Raw genomic sequence first — 20,270 nt, 5'->3', positions numbered from 1 at the left:
GCTGGTCTGGCTTTGATGATGGTGCCCAGTTTAGAGGTGTTGCTGTGGAGACTGCTGCTTGCTTTGCCTTTTGTATTGGCGGGGCTACTTCGACTGATGAATGTATGATACTGCTGAGGCTGAAGCACTCCTTGGACTTCACCTCTTTTATTGCCGTGTATGCTCCAACTGAGATGGGCGATCTTGAAGAGGAGCTGTTCTACACAAAACTTAACTCAGTTGTGGAACAGTGCCCCTCTTGGTCTTGGGTGACTTCAGTGCAGTTACTGGTATTGATAAGGAAGGCCTCGAGGAATGTGTAGGTGCCCATGGCTATGGAACCAGGAACTCCAGTAGGTCTTACCATCTGGATTTTGCAAAGTACCATAAATTGAGAATTGCTGGATCCTGACTGCAGCAGCCAGATCTTCACTGATAGATTTGGCGCTCCAACACTGAGAGGTTGCCAAGGAGACTGACCATATCCTTGTTGGTGCTTGCTGGGGGACTTTCAGAAGTGCAGGGATCTTTCCTACTGATCACAGTCTTCATGTTGCCACTCTACGGCTACAGATCAAAACTGACAGAAACCCAAGTTGCTGCCAAAAACAGTTCCCGCTTGAGAAATTAAGGGACGAGGAGTGTGTGTATGGGTATGCAGGGGCAGTCTCAGATCAGTTTGAAGTGCTTAGTAATGTTGAGGACCCTGTGTAATGATGGGATACCTTTAAGTGTGCTACCATTGCAACAGTTCAAGATTGCACTGGGAAGTGTCCCAAAACAAGGAGGGATTTTTGTCTCACCAAGGACATTGGTCACATTGGCCACAACTACGGAGAGCCGTAATGTCAGACTGGCTGGAGATTGGGAGCAGCACAGACTTCTGTCTCAGTGGGCACGGGCTTTGCTGAGAACGGACAAAGAGAAATACAGTACGTCAGGGAAATTGCTGAGAAGGTGGGACGCCGTTCTCATGTATGTGACCTTCGACCTGCTTACCGAGTCCTGAAGAAGTTCCACTCCAGACCCGCCTCAGGTTAATTCCGTTCAGACAGCAGATGGTTAACTTGTATTTGGAGAGAATGAGTATAGGGTTTCCTGGGCTGAGCACTTTCTCTGGCTGTAAATAGCTTAACCTCCCAGTGGAGAGCGTCTGTCGGCTGATGAACAACCACTGACTGCTCTCCCATCAGTTTATGATACAGTGCCTTCTCTACAGGAAAGGAATGATGTTAAAAATATCCTAATGGCCCTTAATAGGAGAAAGGTTCCCACCCCTGATCTAGGAGAACTTTCATCACGGGAGAACCTTGGGCGTAGGACACCGGGCACGTAATGCCTTAATGCCTGTGACTAGTTCATGAGACTGCGTAGAACCCTATTACCTACATAATACAGTACGTCAGCGTCACCTCCATTTATATGGATACATGACCCGTTTTCCTCATGTTGACCCTGCCCACAGGGTGGTGGACCAAGAGGAAGGCCACGGAACTCATGGCTTGAAGGCCTAGAGCAGGCTGATCATGCATGTCGAGCGATGCATAGAGGGGAAAGAGTCGCTGTCTGGAGGGCTGCATAAAGGGACTCCGCAGGTGGAGTCAGAAGCTCCCCTCCCCCCCCTGCGTCATATGCTCTTCCCTTCATGATGATGATATAAAATGGATTTGGCAACAGTGATGCTCTTCCTCCTCCGTCCATTGCCCCATTCCTCTATAATAAGGGCCTCTTTCTCTATAAGGTAAAGTTAAATTGCTGCCATCTTGCTGCACCAAACCTGACCATTCAACCTTTTTCGTCAAGAGTTTCAAGCTTCATCTCCAGAATATCTGATCATATGAACTTAAATTACTAACTAAAATTATGTCAAACACTGAAACGTGTAGTAAACATATCATTACTCCAAGAACCCACCAGATGCACAAGCGCAGGGAGCAGGAAGATGGCCACTTCCAGCTTCGATAATATTGTTTGTTATTGTTGTGTCAGCTGAGAGAGCGAGAGGAAAACATCAAGGAGTAACGGAGTGAGTTTTCAGCTACATCAAGTCCTCCTCCACATTTGTGTCCTCCTCAGATCTGGGCAACACCACCACCTCTAGTTAAGAAGCTCTCTGAACCTCTGAGAAGGCTCCTACGGGCCTCCTGCCGGTAATACCCCGTCAGGAGTGGGAGAGAGAGCCTACCATCGCATGCAGCTTCGACATAAGCAGACTGATAAACCCATATTATTTGGTACGTAATTACAACTTTGGTATGCTGTCCATGCTTGATTTGCCCACCTCGAATGGATTTGCACACCAATCACTGTCAGGCTCTTTAGGTTACGGCCACAACGAAAATATCTCGGCCATTAATCCAACACGTAGGTGACGTGAATCCCATGGAAAGCATTACACTTGACCCAGCTGGGCACATTAAGCACTGGGTAACCCTTAACCAGACATAGCACACGTTACTTGGTAAACATACATACGCTTTATTTGAGGCAGCAGAAGCACCTTAAAAGTCAATTCTTCGTGATACTTATAGTTTTTATTATTTCTGGGTTGATAAAGAATCACTTCATGCGAAATTTGTTTCCCCCGTTTTTTTTTTTAGCTATGTTCCACTGTGTCAGTTCATTTGATTTATGAAGCACACCACTGTGTCAATTTATTTGATTTATCAAGCACAATGGTGGAAGGGACTGTCCTAACCTAAGTGTTAACTAACCTAACCTAGCTTAACCCCTTATGGGCGGGCAACTTACCAATTATATGACTGTGTTGGGCGGCATATTTTCAGAAAAATAGTTTCAGGGAATAAGCCTAAACATGCATAAATCGATGAAAATGAATGAAAAAACGAAGGCAAGAGGTGTTACATGCGTGGTAATACGTCTCTGCTGGCTCTGGGAGGAGGGCGGGCAGGCAGCTTATCACCAGGCGTGCCTGGGGTGAGGCTAGCAAACTATTCACTCATTTGCTTTTTCTTCATCACTAAACACCACATTTAGCATTTATGTATTCTTGACACTATTCATTGTCTTCCAAATCTTATGTACCGGTATGTGTTCTGTTCTACTTGAACCCTTATAATGTACGTATATACTGTACTATTTTACTTGAACAATTATAACATTACAACTTATATATTATGTACGGTATATTCTATTTTACTTGTTTCAAGGCTTGGGAAAGTAGATGGCAGGACAATCGGTGACAAGGATGCCATATCACCCAATTTCACCAATACTTTAGGACTGAAAATGGCTGGACGTTACGTAACATCACTTGCCTCCTCACACACAGACGTTACGTAATGTCGCCCGCCTGTTATGGGTTAACCAACCTAATAATTTAACCAAACCTAACCTAGCATCCAGTTGGGAAACGAAATCCACCTTTGAGTATGTTGAGTGAGGTTCTTCCGTTATGCCGTACACAAACAATCGTTGGCATGACTTAAGGAATTTGATGATAAACACACTGGGAAATTTTTCAGCTGGAAAAGGTACTTTACCACCCAGAAAATAGTCAAAAAAATACAGAAAACTAAATGGGGGAAAATCAGTTGAATTATGAAAGTCCTTCTACCACCTCAAACAAAGCATATGGTTACCCTTTATTTTGCAGTTTTCTGCATTTATATTTTCTTTAGCTCTTCATGGGGTTCTTGGAGTATTTCTGATTGCATTTTAAGGTTCATGTTTTCCACTTCTTTTAAAAGTAGTGAAAGGCATTTAAAAAGTGATGTTTATTTACCCTTTCTATCAGCGCCAAAGACCGCTAGACACAGTCTTGTGGTGTGCCAAGACAGGTGGATGCCATTGTAGAATGCCAGTTTTGAACATAATTACCTGTATCATTGCCAGTTTATCAAAACCTAACATAAAGTTTTTTAACAATCCAACCTTACTTATCTTAGCCTATCTTAACCTGACCTAGCTCAGATTATGTTAACTTCCAAACTTATCATAACCTAACCCAAGGTGTTCCCTACGTTTCAGCAAGTGGGTTGGTGGAGGGTTAGTGCCCCTCCCCATAAAACTGACAACTCAAAGACAAACGGCTACCTTTCATGGGATTACGGCATCTGGCTATAGATACAGAGAGAGATAAAGACAAACGGCCACCTCTTATGGGATTATGGCATCTAGCTATTGATACGTAGAGAGATATAACCTGATCAAACATCTTAACCTATGCCGTATGTAATATTTTCCTATTTTTTTAATGGTTCCTTTTCATACTCAAAAATGCACCTCTGTACACCATTACAGTCACTGAGTCTGTTCAAAGGCAGGAAGAAATTTATTTCAATTTTTTGGAGGTTGTCTTGTATCTTTTTAAGCCCTAAATACCACAACTCTCCCAGACCCCCTATCCCCAGATGCACAAAAAGGGCACGATTTTTTTTTTACTTTAACCAAGGTAAAATTTTTTCTTACAGGTTTCAAGAGCTTAAATTTACAACCCTGAAAATGTATGTTTCACTCTCATATGACGCAGTTACAGCAATACTGACCACCAAAGAACGTCTAAAATAAAAATTGTTACCCCTCACGTATAGAGAGAGAGAAAAAAAAAATTGCACCAAAGTAAATTTTGGTCTTATAGATTAGAAGAGCTTGATTTTACACACCAGAAAGTGTATAATTCACTCTCACATGAAATGGCAGAGGACATGGAGGCGGTATGTTTGTGGCCACCCCTTATGGGATTAAGGTGTCTGGCAATTGATAGATGTCTAACAGTTACTGCACAACTGACTGTCAAAAATTTGTAAAAAGTCACTCCATACCATGAGCGAGAATGAGATGTCCTTAAGAAATAAAGGGGAATAGGGAGGGGGAGGGAATGTGGGGAGGGGCATTAGGAGGAGAGTAAAGGGAGGGAAAATGTCTGCCACGCACACCCAGTATGGTTTGGAGGGGGTATGGGGGTAGTTTGGTGGGAGGGGACACAGATGGCAGGATCCTATGGGGCAAAGGAAGGTGGAGAGGTGGCCTGGGGAGGGGGCTGGATCATGCCTCCCACCACCTGATCTGATAGTTCCCATTGGCCAGGTCCCATATACATCATAAAAGAGGCAGTGCCACCTACTGCCAGTGTTTGGTAGCCTCTGTACCATCGGCAGCCGTGGGACTTTATGTGACATTTTCCGTAACTGTCGTTCAGCAGCCATAGGTCTTTAGGGTTAAGGATGACCAGGCATTGTAACACTAGCTCTTCATCAGTGAGGACATTTTTATTACTGTATGTCCCTTCAGTGATTTTGTTGCTGGTAAAATGGACATTTCCATTCATAATTTTCAGTAGTTATTGAGAGCACTGCATGCCCCATTATCTGTACATTGATAAAGCCATTGACAGATGGGAAGGGCTTTGTCAGTTGGGGAAAATCATGATGGTAGTTATGAAGTTCAGTGAGGTAAATTAGCTATACTTATGGGCATTCATAATTTGTTTGAGGCCACCCCTTATGGGATTATGGCATCTGGCAATAGATAGATTGATAGATAATTGGGTAAATTAGCTGTACTTGTGTGCATTCATTATTATGTTAGTGAATCAGTTTTTTTTTTTTTTTTTTTTTTTTTTTTTTTTTTTTTTAAATTGCCTGGTTTACCCATTTCCCTGCCCCAGCTACAAGAAGAACTTAGGCCAAGTGGGAATCCAGGGTTTTTACATGGGGGAAATCGGCAGAGGAATTATTTTGCCAAAAAATAAATTGATATCTAAATGTCAGAACTGCAAGAAAAAAAATTAGAGGCTTCACCAGAAGGAGCGTACAAAGCACTTCTGGTTCTTTGCACAGTTCATTTTATATTTCTTTGAGTCTGGTATTTTGGAGTTGCAACAGTGTTTTTTTGTTTTTGAGAATGTTATTATGTAAAATATTTGTACCTGACCATTCTTACCATGCTTTTCCCATGCCCTTGATGGCATTCAGTACTATGGACAAATTTCTTCATTGTTGTCAGTACGGTATTGTATTGTTTTACATTATTTATAAAGGCCCCAGGACCGACCTTGGTCACCTAATGGTGGCTCCCAACACTGCTTCATCACTGGTGGCTTCCCGATTCAGCCTCTTATCCCTGAGGTCAAAAACTATGACCTTGTCTCAGGTCTTTTCTGGTCTGTCTCTTGCAGCCCTACCCTCAACATTCACACTTCTCACTTTCCTCACCCAGTTGTCATCCTCCATCCCCTCCATGTGCCCAAACCATCTCAGCCTACTGCGCCTCATCGCAACACCAATATATTCCAGTCCCATCCTTCCTCTCAACTCGTCAGTCATAAACCTAGGTACCTTTTTTAAAACAAAAAAGGCATCCTTGCATTGTATCAACTTCATACATTGCACCTGTATCCTTTTCATTCATGGTTAGGCATAGTTATGGTAGGGTAGGTTAGGACTGGATTGCTTAGGTTAGGTTAGATTAGGATAGGATAGGTTAGGTTTGAATAGTTTAGGTTAAATTAGATTGTTATGATGCATTAGGTTCGGTTTAGTTGGTTTGTGAATAATAACACATGAAACAATACTAAGTTGGAAAAACTGGAGGAGAGTAAATGAATACAGACTCTGCAAAAGAAGCTGGCCATTCTGTCTCAAAGTACAATGGCCAGGAGCAATCTGTTTCATTTGCAATGCACACTATAGTATCAACACAATTTCTGTTTGGTTATATCAGGCTTCCCTATAGGCTTGCTTCAAGCGAACACCGTGTTTACGAGGTCTATTGAGAAAGTATCTGACCTTAGGCTGTAAAAAATATAAATAGCTAATCTACTGAGCTAGGACACTAATCCAGCTCAAAGTAGGCCCCTTCTGACTTGACGCACATAGCCCAGCATTCTTTCTACTGTCACAAACATTTTTCAAAGTTAGTTTTCGGTATCTTCTACAGGTGCTTTGTGGCATTCGTCATGATCTATTCTCTCAGATGAATGTTGCTCAAGACATGTTGGAGTTTGCATATCGTGATCCAGACTTTCAGAAGACTGTTATCACTGGAGATGAAACATGAGTATACGGGTACAACCCAGCAGCCAAAGCACAGTCGTCCCATGTATTAGGTGGGTAAGTCACTACGACCCCCACTACACACAGAAGACCGTCAAGCATGGGGAAAAATGTGAAGGCTTTATTCCCAGATGGATGCCACACATGAGTCTCTTCCACTCTGTAAACAGGGGCACCATTGCAGGCTCCATGTCACACCATTACCTAGTTATATGGTTACCAACCAGTGTTTTAAATGGGTTCCTGGCTTACAGGAAACCATTAGGCTTGTCACTCATTGCAAAGCCACCTGAACAAGAAAGAAGGGTAATTAAAATAGGAAAGATGGGAGAAATAGGGTGAGAGGAGGGCAGACAAAGAAAATGAATGATAAAGGTGAAAGACAAAGTAGGCAGCGCTACATGAAGTGAGTGGATGATGGTCACTACCACCTATCACGCAGGTCCCCGTCCGCATTAATGTCCTTGTAAACAAGACTCCTTTTCACAACCAGCATTTCAGTTATCTCCATTGCCATTCTCTTGGAACTTTCACTGGCAATCCCTATCACCTCACTCTCTTTTTTCCCTACTTGTATGGAGTGGAGAGCTATATGGGTGAGGGGGGTGTGAGCTGGGAGCAGGGCAATGAAATGGCAGGGGACAGGGTGACATGGAGGCGATTTGTTTGTGACCACTCCTTATGGAACTGGGGTGTCTGGCAATAGATAGATAGATAGATAGATTGTATGGACTCTTGCCTTGTGTAATTTTTTTTTTACTGTTTTCTTTGTGTTCCATTGTAGATGATATCCAACATTCTTCTAGCCTGGTTATCATTGTTTGGGTGTTGTTTGATCTCTGAAGCTTGAGTTTCTGAATGATTACTTTTGCTTTTGGGCCGGGGCAGTAGTTACTCCAGTCCTTCGCATTTTCTTAGTTTCTCACTGTTATCCCCTTTGTTTCCCCTTTTCCTCTCTTCCCCTGTTGTGTGTGCTTAATTGAGGTGGGCTGAGTATTTCTGTTTTAATCACGCTTACGTATATTTTTGTGTGTGTTTGTGTTTTTGTGGAACCTTATGGTGATTTTGCTATTTAGTGATCTTTGCTTTTCAGCCTTTTTTTTTTTTTTTTTTTTTTTTTTTTCCCTAGGACTTCCTTTTGTTATTGTTTTTTCATTGATTTATTTTCACATCTAAATTTTTTTTTATTGGTAGGGTTGTGAGAGGCAAACTGATCAAGACCTCGGATGGGATCATAGTGTGTGACCTCAGGGATAAGGGTCTGTATAGGGAGGCTGCCAGAGACTGAGCAGTGTGGAGAGCCGCCATTAGGTGACCAAGGCCATTGTATGCAAGTATGTTGGAGCCTTAAAAGCAATATGAATGATATAGTTTAGGACCAGGAGAGGATGGATGACATTCTAAGGACATTGCCTAACTCCTCAAGTTTCCTCCAAGTCACTGCTTCATCATTGTAAGGGGACACTGGGTTGGCTCATGTTGTGGCACTGAATGCAGAGTTAGTCCTTCTGGATACCCCTTGCACTGTTTCCTCATGGTTGCTTGTCTTGTCTGATTGGCATCCTGTCCAGCATGTCACCATACTATTTTACCTTTGGGACCATATCTCTTCTGCCAGGGTTTTTGATGATAGGGGATCATTGTGATATCAGGTGTGATGTGATGCTTGTTTGCTGGAATTCATGTCTAACAACACACTGTTTGGATGGTAGTTTGGGAATGGATGCCACCAGTGGGAGCCCTCAGGACAACATCCTAAAGGATATCAACACCTGTCATAGTGATTTATCTGAATGCACCTTCCAGTCCTATTGGTTTCCCATTCTTTATAAAAAAAAAAAATCATGAGATCCTTGAGCAGCACCACCACAGCACCATCACCCATCAAGATTAGATGCCAGAGAACGGGCCTGTAGGCACCAGTTGTGTTCCACATTTCTGGCTGCTTCAGCCGCAAGAGATGTGTCTTACAGATGTCTCCATGTGGTAATAGAAATTACATATCATCATGGGAAAAGTCATAAAAAGCTAGTCTTATTTTTCTTTCTCTTGACTTTTGGGGCATTTGTCCTCTGGTTTAACATCCTAATATCATTTCCACACATGGCATGTGAGGTCAGTGCTTTGATATACCTTTGTGATTGTCAGAGAAATCTCTAAAAGTACTCCCATTAAAGAAAGACCTCCCTGAGGTGCTCCAACTCCTTGGTTGCACTAAAACTGGGACTGCTTCAACTTGGGGCTTTTCAGCCTGTTGTAGCTCAGCAACCTCAATTATCATCACCCAGGCCAATCCTCACTTCCTGTGATTTCCCTTTCCACTTCATTTTTCTCTGCTCTACTCCTATAGCCCTGGACATGATGAATGTTGCTTCATTTCTTCCTTCAGTACTTACAATTCTTCTCTTCCTCAGATATTTAATTCTGTTGTTTCACTCTCTGCGGTTCTACTCTGCTTCCTCTTCAGTTGCTTCTGCTTGGCCCACTTTCTCCTTTGTCCCATCACATCCAGTCCAGTGCTACACAGGTGAGATCTGCCTTTTAAGGCTTTGTTCTCCTTTTCAGACTTCCACTGGCATCCCCTCTTGCATCTCTTTCTTTTCTTTCTTTTCACCTTCTTCTGCTCCTCAGATGAGTGATGGTGCTGTGGCCCCAGGCTTTTTGAAGTGTGAACACAGCAGCCTGCAAACTGAAGTTGACCATCTCCTGCAGTCCACCATCCTTATTTCTGGGGATACAGGGAGGTAAGGGGGAGTTGTATATTTAGGCAGCAGAGCATCCCAGTTGTATCATTGTCACTGCATGAAGCTGACCTTCCATAGCACTGGTTAAAACCTTCAGTCACCTCTTTAGGATTGAACCAGCACACATGTCAGCGTCATCACTAACTGGAACATTCGTCTGAATACAGATGTGTCTGACATACACTTGACTGATGGTGCCTTTCTTTAGGGAGAGACTCCAGATCTTGTTATGCCCATGTTGGCAGAGAATGCATGACATCCATTAATGGTCATGCAGATTGGAGGGAAGGACTTTATCAGTGTCCCGAGTTTGCCTTTGGAGGCCCTGATAATGTTCTGTGACACTTGACAGGCACCAAAATCCAGTTGGACACTGACTCTGACATCCCGCATGTGGATATAGACCTCGACTTCATGATATTTCATACTTTTCAAGTTAGGCTGAGAATTGATCCCTTTACACCTGTATATAATCCCAACCTTGGCAGAACCTAGAGCTTATAAGATGCAATAGGGGTAGTGGTGTATGCTCATATAGCAGATACAAAGGTTAATGAAACTCTTGATGGATACCAGGTCTATCACTGTTGCTTGGTTACTGCATGGATTACCATAAAAGGAGGTTGGCATCCAAGTAAGTGGTGATGTTCCATTATTTCAGTGGACAGGGCCTCATCGAATGGTCCTTTAAACTTTTCAGCGGTGACATGGGAGTATTCCTTCCTACTGGTGCACTCCAACAACATAGGGCTTAAACCATCAGCTGCTGTTGACTGGGAGTGGTGCAAGAGGCTGCCTGATCCATGGCACTTTTTAGTAGTTTATGTTGAGACCACCTTACCAGTGCATTCAAACTGGAAGCCATTCAAAATATGTTAGTACAGCTTGGCAATTCACCGAGCTCTGGCAGTTTCACCAAAAAATGATGGGATTTCAGGTGGTTGTTTTGATTTCAGCTTTTCGAGCCACTCTACTCTAGTCTTTAACACTAGATTCCAAACTACTGGGCTCAGACCTGTCCTGCATTCACCACATAATGGCTATGCTACTTCAGGCTATCTTCGGAGAGGCTGCCCAGGGTATAAGTGAAATGTGAGATTTATTAGGGAATTCAGGGGTTACAGTACTTTGGAGATGAAGATGAAGATATACGCAGACCTCAATTTAAGGGACTAAATGGGGAATCCACTTGTCCCTTACTTGAAAATGTCCCTTACTTGAAAATGTCCCTTACTTGAAAATGTCCCTTACTTGAAAATGTCCCTTACTTGAAAATGTCCCTTACTTGAAAATGTCCCTTACTTGACAATGTCCCTTACTTGACAATGTCCCTTACTTGAAAATGTCCCTTACTTGAAAATGTCCCTTACTTGAAAATGTCCCTTACTTGAAAATGTCCCTTACTTGACAATGTCCCTTACTTGACAATGTCCCTTACTAGAAAATGTCCATTGTTTTACCACATAAAAAGACAATCTTACTATGAAATGCAATGATTGTCTCATATGATTATGAATATTATTTTACAGGTACTGTATATAGAAACATATTAATGTGTATAACCCAGACATTACGTATCATTTTTGAATGGTCTTGTCCGTTTGTCAGGTAGAATATGAGTCCCTTAAATCCAGAATCCCTTAAATGGAGGTCCCTTAAATTGAGGTTTGAGTGTAGAGATTATTGATGCATGAGTCGTATAGGAGTCTCATGAATGGGGGCAGGGATGTGTGGGGTGTTTCAAATTTTTCAGCCTTGTGAGTGCATCTGTTTTCTGAGTAGGTCTGTCAAGCTGTTCCAGGGTGTTTACTGTGATGATAATACTGTTTGGCCATGTGGGGAGGATGAAGAGTGAGAGACTAATGAGGTGAGTGTATGTGAGTGAGGTGGAGGGGGCCAGAGGGAGGGGGAGACTGAGGATGAGATGGAGGGATGAAATGAAGAGACATACGAGAGGGGGTGTGTGAGGGTGAGATGGAGGGAGGGAGTGGAGAGGCATATGAGAGGGGGGTGTGAGTTGAGGGGAGGACAGTGTAATGGCAGGGCACTGGGTGACATGGAGGAGACTAATTTATGGCCATCCCTTACAGGACTAAGGCATCCTGCTGTACATAGATAGACAGATAAATAATATGTAAGCTAGGTAACTTTGAAACCTGAAGTGTATGCTATGAATGTAGGGGCAAAATCTTATCTCCCTGGTATAGCTTATTGTAGAATTTGCATCATATAGAAAATACATAAGATATGGCTAGCTGTGGCTGAAAGTTTCTTATCTGACCAGTGTTGTTAAGCATCATTATTGTGATTTTGTTTTCAAAGTGACTTGAAGCTAAGGGAGCCTAATATGGGTATGGTCAATTTATGGCTTCATAGGCACTAAATCCTTTGAGCAAATACAGTGGGGTCTCCCAGTCTGCGAGAATATGGTTGACAAAATGCATGCACGTTGAAAATTTTACATATTGAAAACCATTGAATTATAGGAAGTAAATGTATATGGTTGACACTTCACCGTATCTTTGTCATTTGCAGTACTTCCTCATTACTGGCTATCATTTTAAGAAAGACTTTTGCCCAAAGAAAGATCATAGAACTGTGAATGTAGTGTGCTAGGTAGCACTCCATTTGTATAATTGCAGGATTTGCAACCTTACTGCACCCATCCACTTGCTGGCCTCCGTAAATCATGACGGTTCATAAAATCTGCTCCTTGTTCATGAGAATGTTCCTCACTGTCAGTTCACCTAAGCCAAGTACACGTCCAATGTTTGAGTTCCTTTTACCATGCTTATTCAGCTCTATAACCTTCATTTTCAGCTCCAAAGTGATCCTCTTATTCTTGGAATGAAGTGGTGGGGCCATAATGTAACAGGTGAGCAAGAGTGGGCCTTGTACAGTGGTAAAAACGCCACAATATTTAAGCATGGCGCAGGCAGACACAGACTGAGAGTCTTGAGACTTGACTTGAGGGACACCGTGAGGGAGGGAAAGGACAGAATACCAATCAGCCATCTGTGGTGGCTTCACATACTACCATTCTGAGTGGGAACACTGGTTTTCCCTTGCTTTCAGATGATGGATTTGCAGTTTAGAGTTACAATTTACTTTTTTTTTTTTTTTTCTTCTTTTTTTTCCTGAGCCGAGTTCACATATTAAGATCCCGCATATTGGGCGACCCCACTGTACATGGAGGATTTATCCTAAAATCAGCTGTTTTATTTTTCAGGTGAGAAGCGAGGACAGATGGAGTGTGTGTCATAACCCACGACCTCAAGCTGTCCCTCCAGGTTCTTTATGACAAAATTGCTGTACAGTGTTATCAGCTGTTGTAATGGCGGCCCTTGCCTCAGGCCACTGTTGACATAGCTAACTGAGTGAAGCAGATCTTTAAATAATTAGGTTACTGTATCCAAGAGCTGTTTGAGTATTGAAGTACCTACACTTATCTGTTGTTACTGGTTTATTTACTAAATTTCAGTGTAGGAAGTACTGGAACTTGAATCACTTAACTTTATAGTAATATGGTAATAATGGTTGGTAAATAAGTGTATAGAAACTAAAGAGTACTTGTTAGCTGTGAAGAACATGTGGACAGATGTGTTTCCCTAGAGTTTGGACTTTTTGTGTTCCAGTTCATGGTTGATATTGTACAGTTGAAGTCACAAGTCCATAGCACAGTTGCTGACACATTGTGTTAGGTGGTAGTCATTTTGTATCAGGCTGAGTGGCCCAAAACAGCTTTTCAGTAGTGGTCAGACTTTGATATTACTGAAACATTCCCTCTCTATCTGCAGGGGGTTTGTACCAGGAACTTCTGAGCATATTGAAGGCTTACAGTACAGTTGCTGTGGAGTAGATTGGAAAGGAATTTAAAGTGTTAAGGTGTCAAAGAGAACTAGAAGTGCCATAATGGAGGAGGTCAGTGAAAAACCACATTTGAAGTTAGAATCATGTGAGAAGTCAGAAGAACCTTGTGTGAAACTAGAGTCAGGTAGTGAAATTTTCCTTATTGATAATGAGACAGACCCGGAAACTATCACTGTCACACCCGACATTGCCCAGGACAGAAGCACCCACACAGCTGATAAGTTCAAGTGCTGTCAGTGTGGCAAGCTGTTTATTTGTAAAAGCCACTTGAATGACCACTTGTTAGTACACTCAGGGGAGAAGAAATTCAAGTGCGATGAGTGTGGAAAGTGTTTTGGCCAGAAGAGCACCCTCACGAGACACTCACTCATTCACTCAGGGCTGAAGAAGTTCAAATGTGATGAATGTGGCAAACAGTTCAGCCAGAAAAGTAATCTTGCCCAGCACTTGTTACTGCATGCGGGAGTAAAGAAGTTCAAATGTGACGAATGTGGTAAGATGTTTAGCGACAGGAGCCACCTCACTCGTCACTCCCTGATTCACACCGGGGAGAAGAACTTTGGCTGTGAATTATGTGGTAAAATGTTTCGGCACAAGATTACCTACACCCGACACTTGATAAGCCATTCGGGAGTGAAGAATTTCAAATGTGATGTGTGTGGTAAATTCTTCAGTCAAAAAAGCAACCTGAGCCAGCACTTATTAATTCATTCGGGTGAGAAGAAGTTCCAATGTGAGGAATGTGGTAAAATGTTCGCCCAAAAAAGTGACCTCAACAAACACTTCCTGATTCATTCAAGAGTTAAAAAGTTCAAATGTGATGAGTGTGGTGAAATGTTCAGCTACAGAAGTCATCTCGCTGAACACATACTCATTCATACAGGACAGGAGAAGTTCAAGTGTGATGAATGTGGTAAACTTTTTAGCGAGGAAAGTGATCTCAATAAACACAAGCAGAAGTATTTAGGAGTGAAGAACCTCAACTGTGATGAATGTGGCAAACAGTTTAATAAGGAAAGCAGCCTTGCACAGCACCTGTTAGTTCATTCAGGAGTGAAGAATTACAAATGTCAAGAGTGTGGTAAGATGTTCAGTCAGAAAAGTCACCTGAACCAACACACACTTGTTCATTCTGGAGTCAAAAAGTTCAAATGTGATGTATGCAGTAAGTTGTTTAGCCAGAAACATAACCTCAACCGCCACTTACTAATTCATGCAGGAGTGAAGTTCAGATGTGACGAATGTGGGAAATTATTTGCACAAAAAAGCAAACTCTCACAACATATACTAATTCATTCAGCAGTTCCATCATAATTGTTTTGAACTAATTGTATTTTTTGTGTAACTGAATATTGCAGGATTGTTTGTTATGTCCTACTTCCAGTTAATATGGTACTTTTGCCTCACTGCCTCCTCTTAATTATGTTTGTAATATCCTGTCTTTTGGTATTAATATTTTAAGGTACAATTATTTTAATTTATGAACATTTGCCACACATAACTTCCCCTGGTAACTAATTCTTTGAACACATTGTTCTGATTGTAAACAACTCATCTTTGTATTCATTTTCTTTTTTTAAAGGCTCCAACATGCATGCATGCTTCAGGTCACCTAATGGCGTCTCTCTGTGCTTCTCGATATCTAGCAGCCTCCCTGCTCATTCCCCTATCACTGAGATCATGCTCAGTGATTTCATCCCAGGTCTTTTTCAGTCTACCTCTCGCAACCCGACATATAATGTTAACATTTCTCACTTTCTGCACCCAATTGTTATCCCCCATCCTCTTCACATGCCCAAACTACCCCAATCTACCCTTCCTTATCACAGCACCAGTACACTCCAGTCCCATCATAAACCCAACCCTCCAAAGGCCTCATACTCAAGGACACACTGCACATCCACCTAATCACGTTGTGTTTCTGTACATTTATGCCTGCAAATATCCTCTTCCTTTTTTGCCCAGGTCTTACTACCATACAGCCATACACTCCTAAAACATGCTGCATACAGAGATCCTGTAGCACAGAGGGAGAGCCCTCTCAGTGTCAGGAGAGGCAACAACTCCCTGAACTTTTTCCAGCCACTCCTCACTCTATTCACAGAGCTGCTCCAGCTCCACCTCCAGCACATATCATGTCTCCCAAATAACAAAACTCTTCCACACACTCAAAAGACTCACCAGCAAGATCAATCCTTTTGTATCTGACAGTGTCCACATACTCTCCCTGACACACTGTACACACGAAATCAGCATAATCTTACAGTCTACCTCTAATACCATTATCTCTTGTGCACTCACTTATCACAAACACTGCACAAGGTGGAATTACGGTACTTCCCACACCAAATCGTACATGCCACTCTCCTTCTTTAACAGTACCTCCACCAACCCTAGGTGCAATTACTTTTGTTTTATCTGCATTTACTCTCAAGTTCTTGTGCCCCATACCATCTCTTCACTTCCTAAATCTTTGCTCTGCCTCCCTTTCATTCTCTGCAGTCAACATCAAATCATCAGCATACAACATCTTCCATGGGAATCCACTGCTGAAGTCACGTGAGAGGGCTTCAAGCACCATGATGAACACCGAGGGGCTCAAGACTGACCCCTCATGCTCACCAACATTCACAGAAAACTCATCACTCAAATCTCCATTCACCCTTACCTGGGTGCAAACTCCTACATACATAGCCATAACCACCATAACCAGCCACTCCTCCATCCCAAGCTTTCTCATTGCCCACTTCACCACCTCCCTTGGGACTCTGTCAGAGGCCTTCTCCAAGTCAGCAAAAACAAAGTACAGACCCCTTTTGTTTCGTATATATTTTTCCTGAAGCTGTATTATTCATAACTGTCCATGTCTTTCTGGTCCATTCATGTCTTACACCTGTACAGTATCATATTTATTGTCATTCCTGTTTTTCAGTGAGAGGTTTTTTTCAGGGCTAACATTTATGGCAAACTTGTAAAAATTGTTGGGGCAAATGCCAGGTATGGTAATGTTCACTATAAAGTCCCTCTATGTATCTATCTATAGCCAGATGCCTTAATCCTGTAAGGGGTGGCATAAACAATTCACCTCCATTTCACCCAATTCCCTGCCATTTCACTGCCATCCCCCCAACTTACACGCACCTTTCTCATATATATACCTCTCTACTCCATCCCTCCATCTCATCCTTGCTCTCCCCCTCCATTTACCCCCCTCCACCTCACTCACATACACTCTCCTAGCTAGTCCATCTTCTCCACATGGCCAAACCACCTTAATGTATTTATTTCTACCATTGGTGTCTATCACGTCCACACCACAATGCCCTTTCACTTCCTAATTTGCCAGTCTGTCTCTTCAGGTAACTCCACATGCTTCTCTCAAATAACTCATTTCTACTGCGCTCACTCTTGACTTGCGTCCCTCCAACAAGGTCCAAGCATCACTTTTTTTTTTTTTTTTTTTTTTTTTTTTTTTCCACTGCCTTAGATAGCCAACAACTTTTCTTCTCTGCAGCACCATTTCAAACACTTCATCATCTAAACTTCCATCCTTACTCATCACACTACCCAGGTACTGAAATGCACTCACATTTTCCATATCCTGATTATCCAGCCTCACTGTACATTTAAGGACTTCATTTCTCTCAGAGACCATAACTTTACTCTTCGCTACATTCATCTTTAGATTCTGTTTCTTACACACCCTCCCAAACTCATTCACCAAGCCTTGCAGCTTCCCTTCATCTTCACTCAACAATACAGTATCATCTGCAAACAACAGAACAGGAATTTCCAGACACTGATCTCTTTTGTTAGGGCCACACCAACATCCACTGCCCTACCTTGTGTCTCTTTTATAACCCCATCCATAGACAGACTGAACAACCATGGAGACATGACACATCCTTGTTTCAGTCTAACATTCAGATGGAAAAATTCACTCAATTCACCATTCACACGCACTGCAGCCTTAGCACCCTCAAACATACTCTTCATGGCATTCAGCAACTTCCCTTTTGCTCCATAATTCATAATATTTTCCACATTCCCTGCCAATCAACTCTGTCTTATACTTTCTCCAAATCCATGAAGACACCATACAAGTTTATCTCCTTCTCTAGAAACTTTTTCACTGAACACCTTCGGTTGAATATCAGATTTACACAACCTCTTCCGTTCAGCTCCCTGTTCTCCAACAAATTCCTTTGTTATTGCCCTAACCCTGTAAAGTCAGGGCATAATAATGTTTTGAGAGAAATATTATCCAAGGGGGCAGTTGGGGTTTATTGCTCACGTAATGCCAATGCCAGGACCATCTTGCCTAGCCTGGGGCTCTTACGCATCTCATGGGGCAACACATGATTGGATGATGATGATGATGAAAATTTCGACCTACATATTTGAAGTAAAATTTCATAGTGAAAAAGTTTACATGCAATAATTAGCAGTGATGGACGTTGTACCATTACAGGCAAAGGTTCCAACAGTCCTCTGCCAGCATTGGTTCCTCCATTCAAAATTTCCCACTCCTCACTGTCAGTATCCTTCCTTTGCATACCACAGATATTTTGTTATGTGTCTCTTATCATTAGCAACAAAAATTTTCATTTAATATCCATCCATCACCACAGCCAACAGGAGTTTTCTTGTTAACTTTTAATTGTTGTAATAGAGTCAGCTGGCCTATAACGTACTCTCATCTCCAACAGCCAAGGCTGGCAGTACAGTATGGTAACAGTTCTTTACCATACTTCAGACCAAGGGAGTTTTACCATATTGTAATGTCTTTCTGTGCTTTCATCTCCATTACCATACTGTAATATCAAATCCTAATTTCATACCAGTTTTTTTTTTTTTTTTTTTTTTTTTTTTTTTTCTTTTCAACAAAACATCCATACCATACAAAGTTTTGTACAGAACCATATAGAACTTTGTACTATAAAAAATTTCATGCCAAACCTTATTGCATCGCCAGTCTTGTCCATATTGCTGATCATATGTAACACAGAAGCAGTGTTTTAGGTTCCTGGAGTTACCACAGTACAGCATGGATGGTGGCCTCAAATGTGGTGAAATATGGCATTATCTCACACTGGATGGGTGTATCTGCTGCAGCTTGTGGCATGTGGCGGCCTAGTACAAGATCGCTGTGCACCCTAGACCAGTAACATCATCTTCCTGCTACCCATGCCACCCACTTTTGGTCTTGGTGGAACATATATAACCACTGGAGCCTGGCATGCAGCCCAAGCCTGTTGTGGCCACAGTTGCAGCTTGCCATGCCATTAATTCTCCTGCAGACCCTGTCAAGAAAATATAAATGTCTCTCAAGCAGGAGCAGAAGGTCTAGATTATTTAAAGAACTGAGGCTTAGGAAAGGAAGTGCAATATTGCCAAGAACTTTAGATTTATAAAGGCAAGGAGAAGATACTCGTTACAGTTAAGACATATGGTGCCTCAACAGTGGAGGTTAGAGTGAAAATGTTTGACACTGCCCTGGTAACAGCCTAGCAGTACCTGACATTTTACACTGAACACAAGGAGATGGAAGGAGTGACCATTAAGTCTGTATCTCTGACAGCAGACGATAGGATTCTAGGATTCCCTGTTAGAGAATGTCTCGATATGAGAGGTACACAATCCTAAATGGCAGGCTGTGCTAACAAACAAAATCATGTCATTATATAGACATGTAAAACCATCACCACACAAAAATCACTAGACCCTCTTCCTCAGCATCCCACCGCCAGACTCTCCCACAGTAACAGTGAAGCAACACCTTCATAGCCACATCATGTGCAGGACAGTACATCTCAGTCAGAATACAAAACTATACAACAAGCCCCTCCTCCTGATATCTAGCCATCACAGGTATCCTTAAATAGAGCTGATTGATTTCAGGTACGAGTAGCAAGGCTTAGATCAGGACGTCACCCAGCCCTCCTAAGTTATCAGCTTTGATTTGGGTTGGGTGGAATCACAGACAGCACAAGCCTAACTTCTAGAATTGGCCTACACAACTTAGTACACAATAGTGCACATGCTAAGTATAGACACAAATACAATATCAGCAGTGTAGGGAGCCTGTGGGACAACTTCATGAGGCAGTTGTTTATCTGTGGTTGATGGGTCTGCTTGTTTAGGTGGACTGGGGTTAATCAGCAACAGTAGCTCAGAAGCATCTACACACGAGTCAGTTGTAGCTGCAAGGAGGTTGCCAGTTGTGGAGTCAAGAGGAGATTTTGGAGATTACTAGGGTCAGGCTGAGCTGGTAACACGGAGAGCTGTGATGGAAAGATTTGAAACTGAGCACGGCCTTTCACAGCCCCAGCCACCACCTCTAAAAAATAATGTGAAGAGTTGTGTTCCTTGAATGCATTGAACAAAATCATGTCTACTAGTAAAACCTTTAAGAACAAGCTGTGTTTCATGAGACCTTGCAATAGAAGAGGGTTGAAGTGCTTGAAGACATAACAGAGAGCTGTGTGATGTTATGAAGAGTTTTGCATTCAGGAAGGGAACAGGTGAGCACAAACTCTAACCACTTGCTTTCTTATCCCGCTTAACCATCCAACTCCACAAGGAACTCACGAGCAAGCTATTGGCAGTGGTGATGATGGATATTAGATGGTGCGATGTCAGTGGTTCTGCACTTGACTCA

General features: G+C 42.3%; 1 protein-coding gene across 1 annotated transcript; it reads left to right on the top strand.

Moving 5' to 3' along the window:
* The first annotated feature begins 13,651 nt into the window (after window positions 1-13,651).
* On the top strand, window positions 13,652-15,348 carry LOC145395644 (uncharacterized). Its single transcript, XM_080269213.1, has 3 exons — window positions 13,652-14,510; window positions 14,580-14,690; window positions 15,323-15,348. Exons 1-3 carry the CDS (start codon window positions 13,652-13,654, stop codon window positions 15,346-15,348), a joined length of 996 nt encoding a protein of 331 aa, XP_080125339.1.
* The last annotated feature ends 4,922 nt before the right edge of the window (window positions 15,349-20,270 follow it).

Source organism: Coenobita brevimanus, chromosome 32 (assembly GCF_032717465.1).
Source record: "Coenobita brevimanus isolate Jiangsu-jjx chromosome 32, ASM3271746v2, whole genome shotgun sequence".
NCBI classification, from domain to species: domain Eukaryota; kingdom Metazoa; phylum Arthropoda; class Malacostraca; order Decapoda; family Coenobitidae; genus Coenobita; species Coenobita brevimanus.
This window is presented reverse-complemented; position numbering and strand designations above follow the sequence as displayed.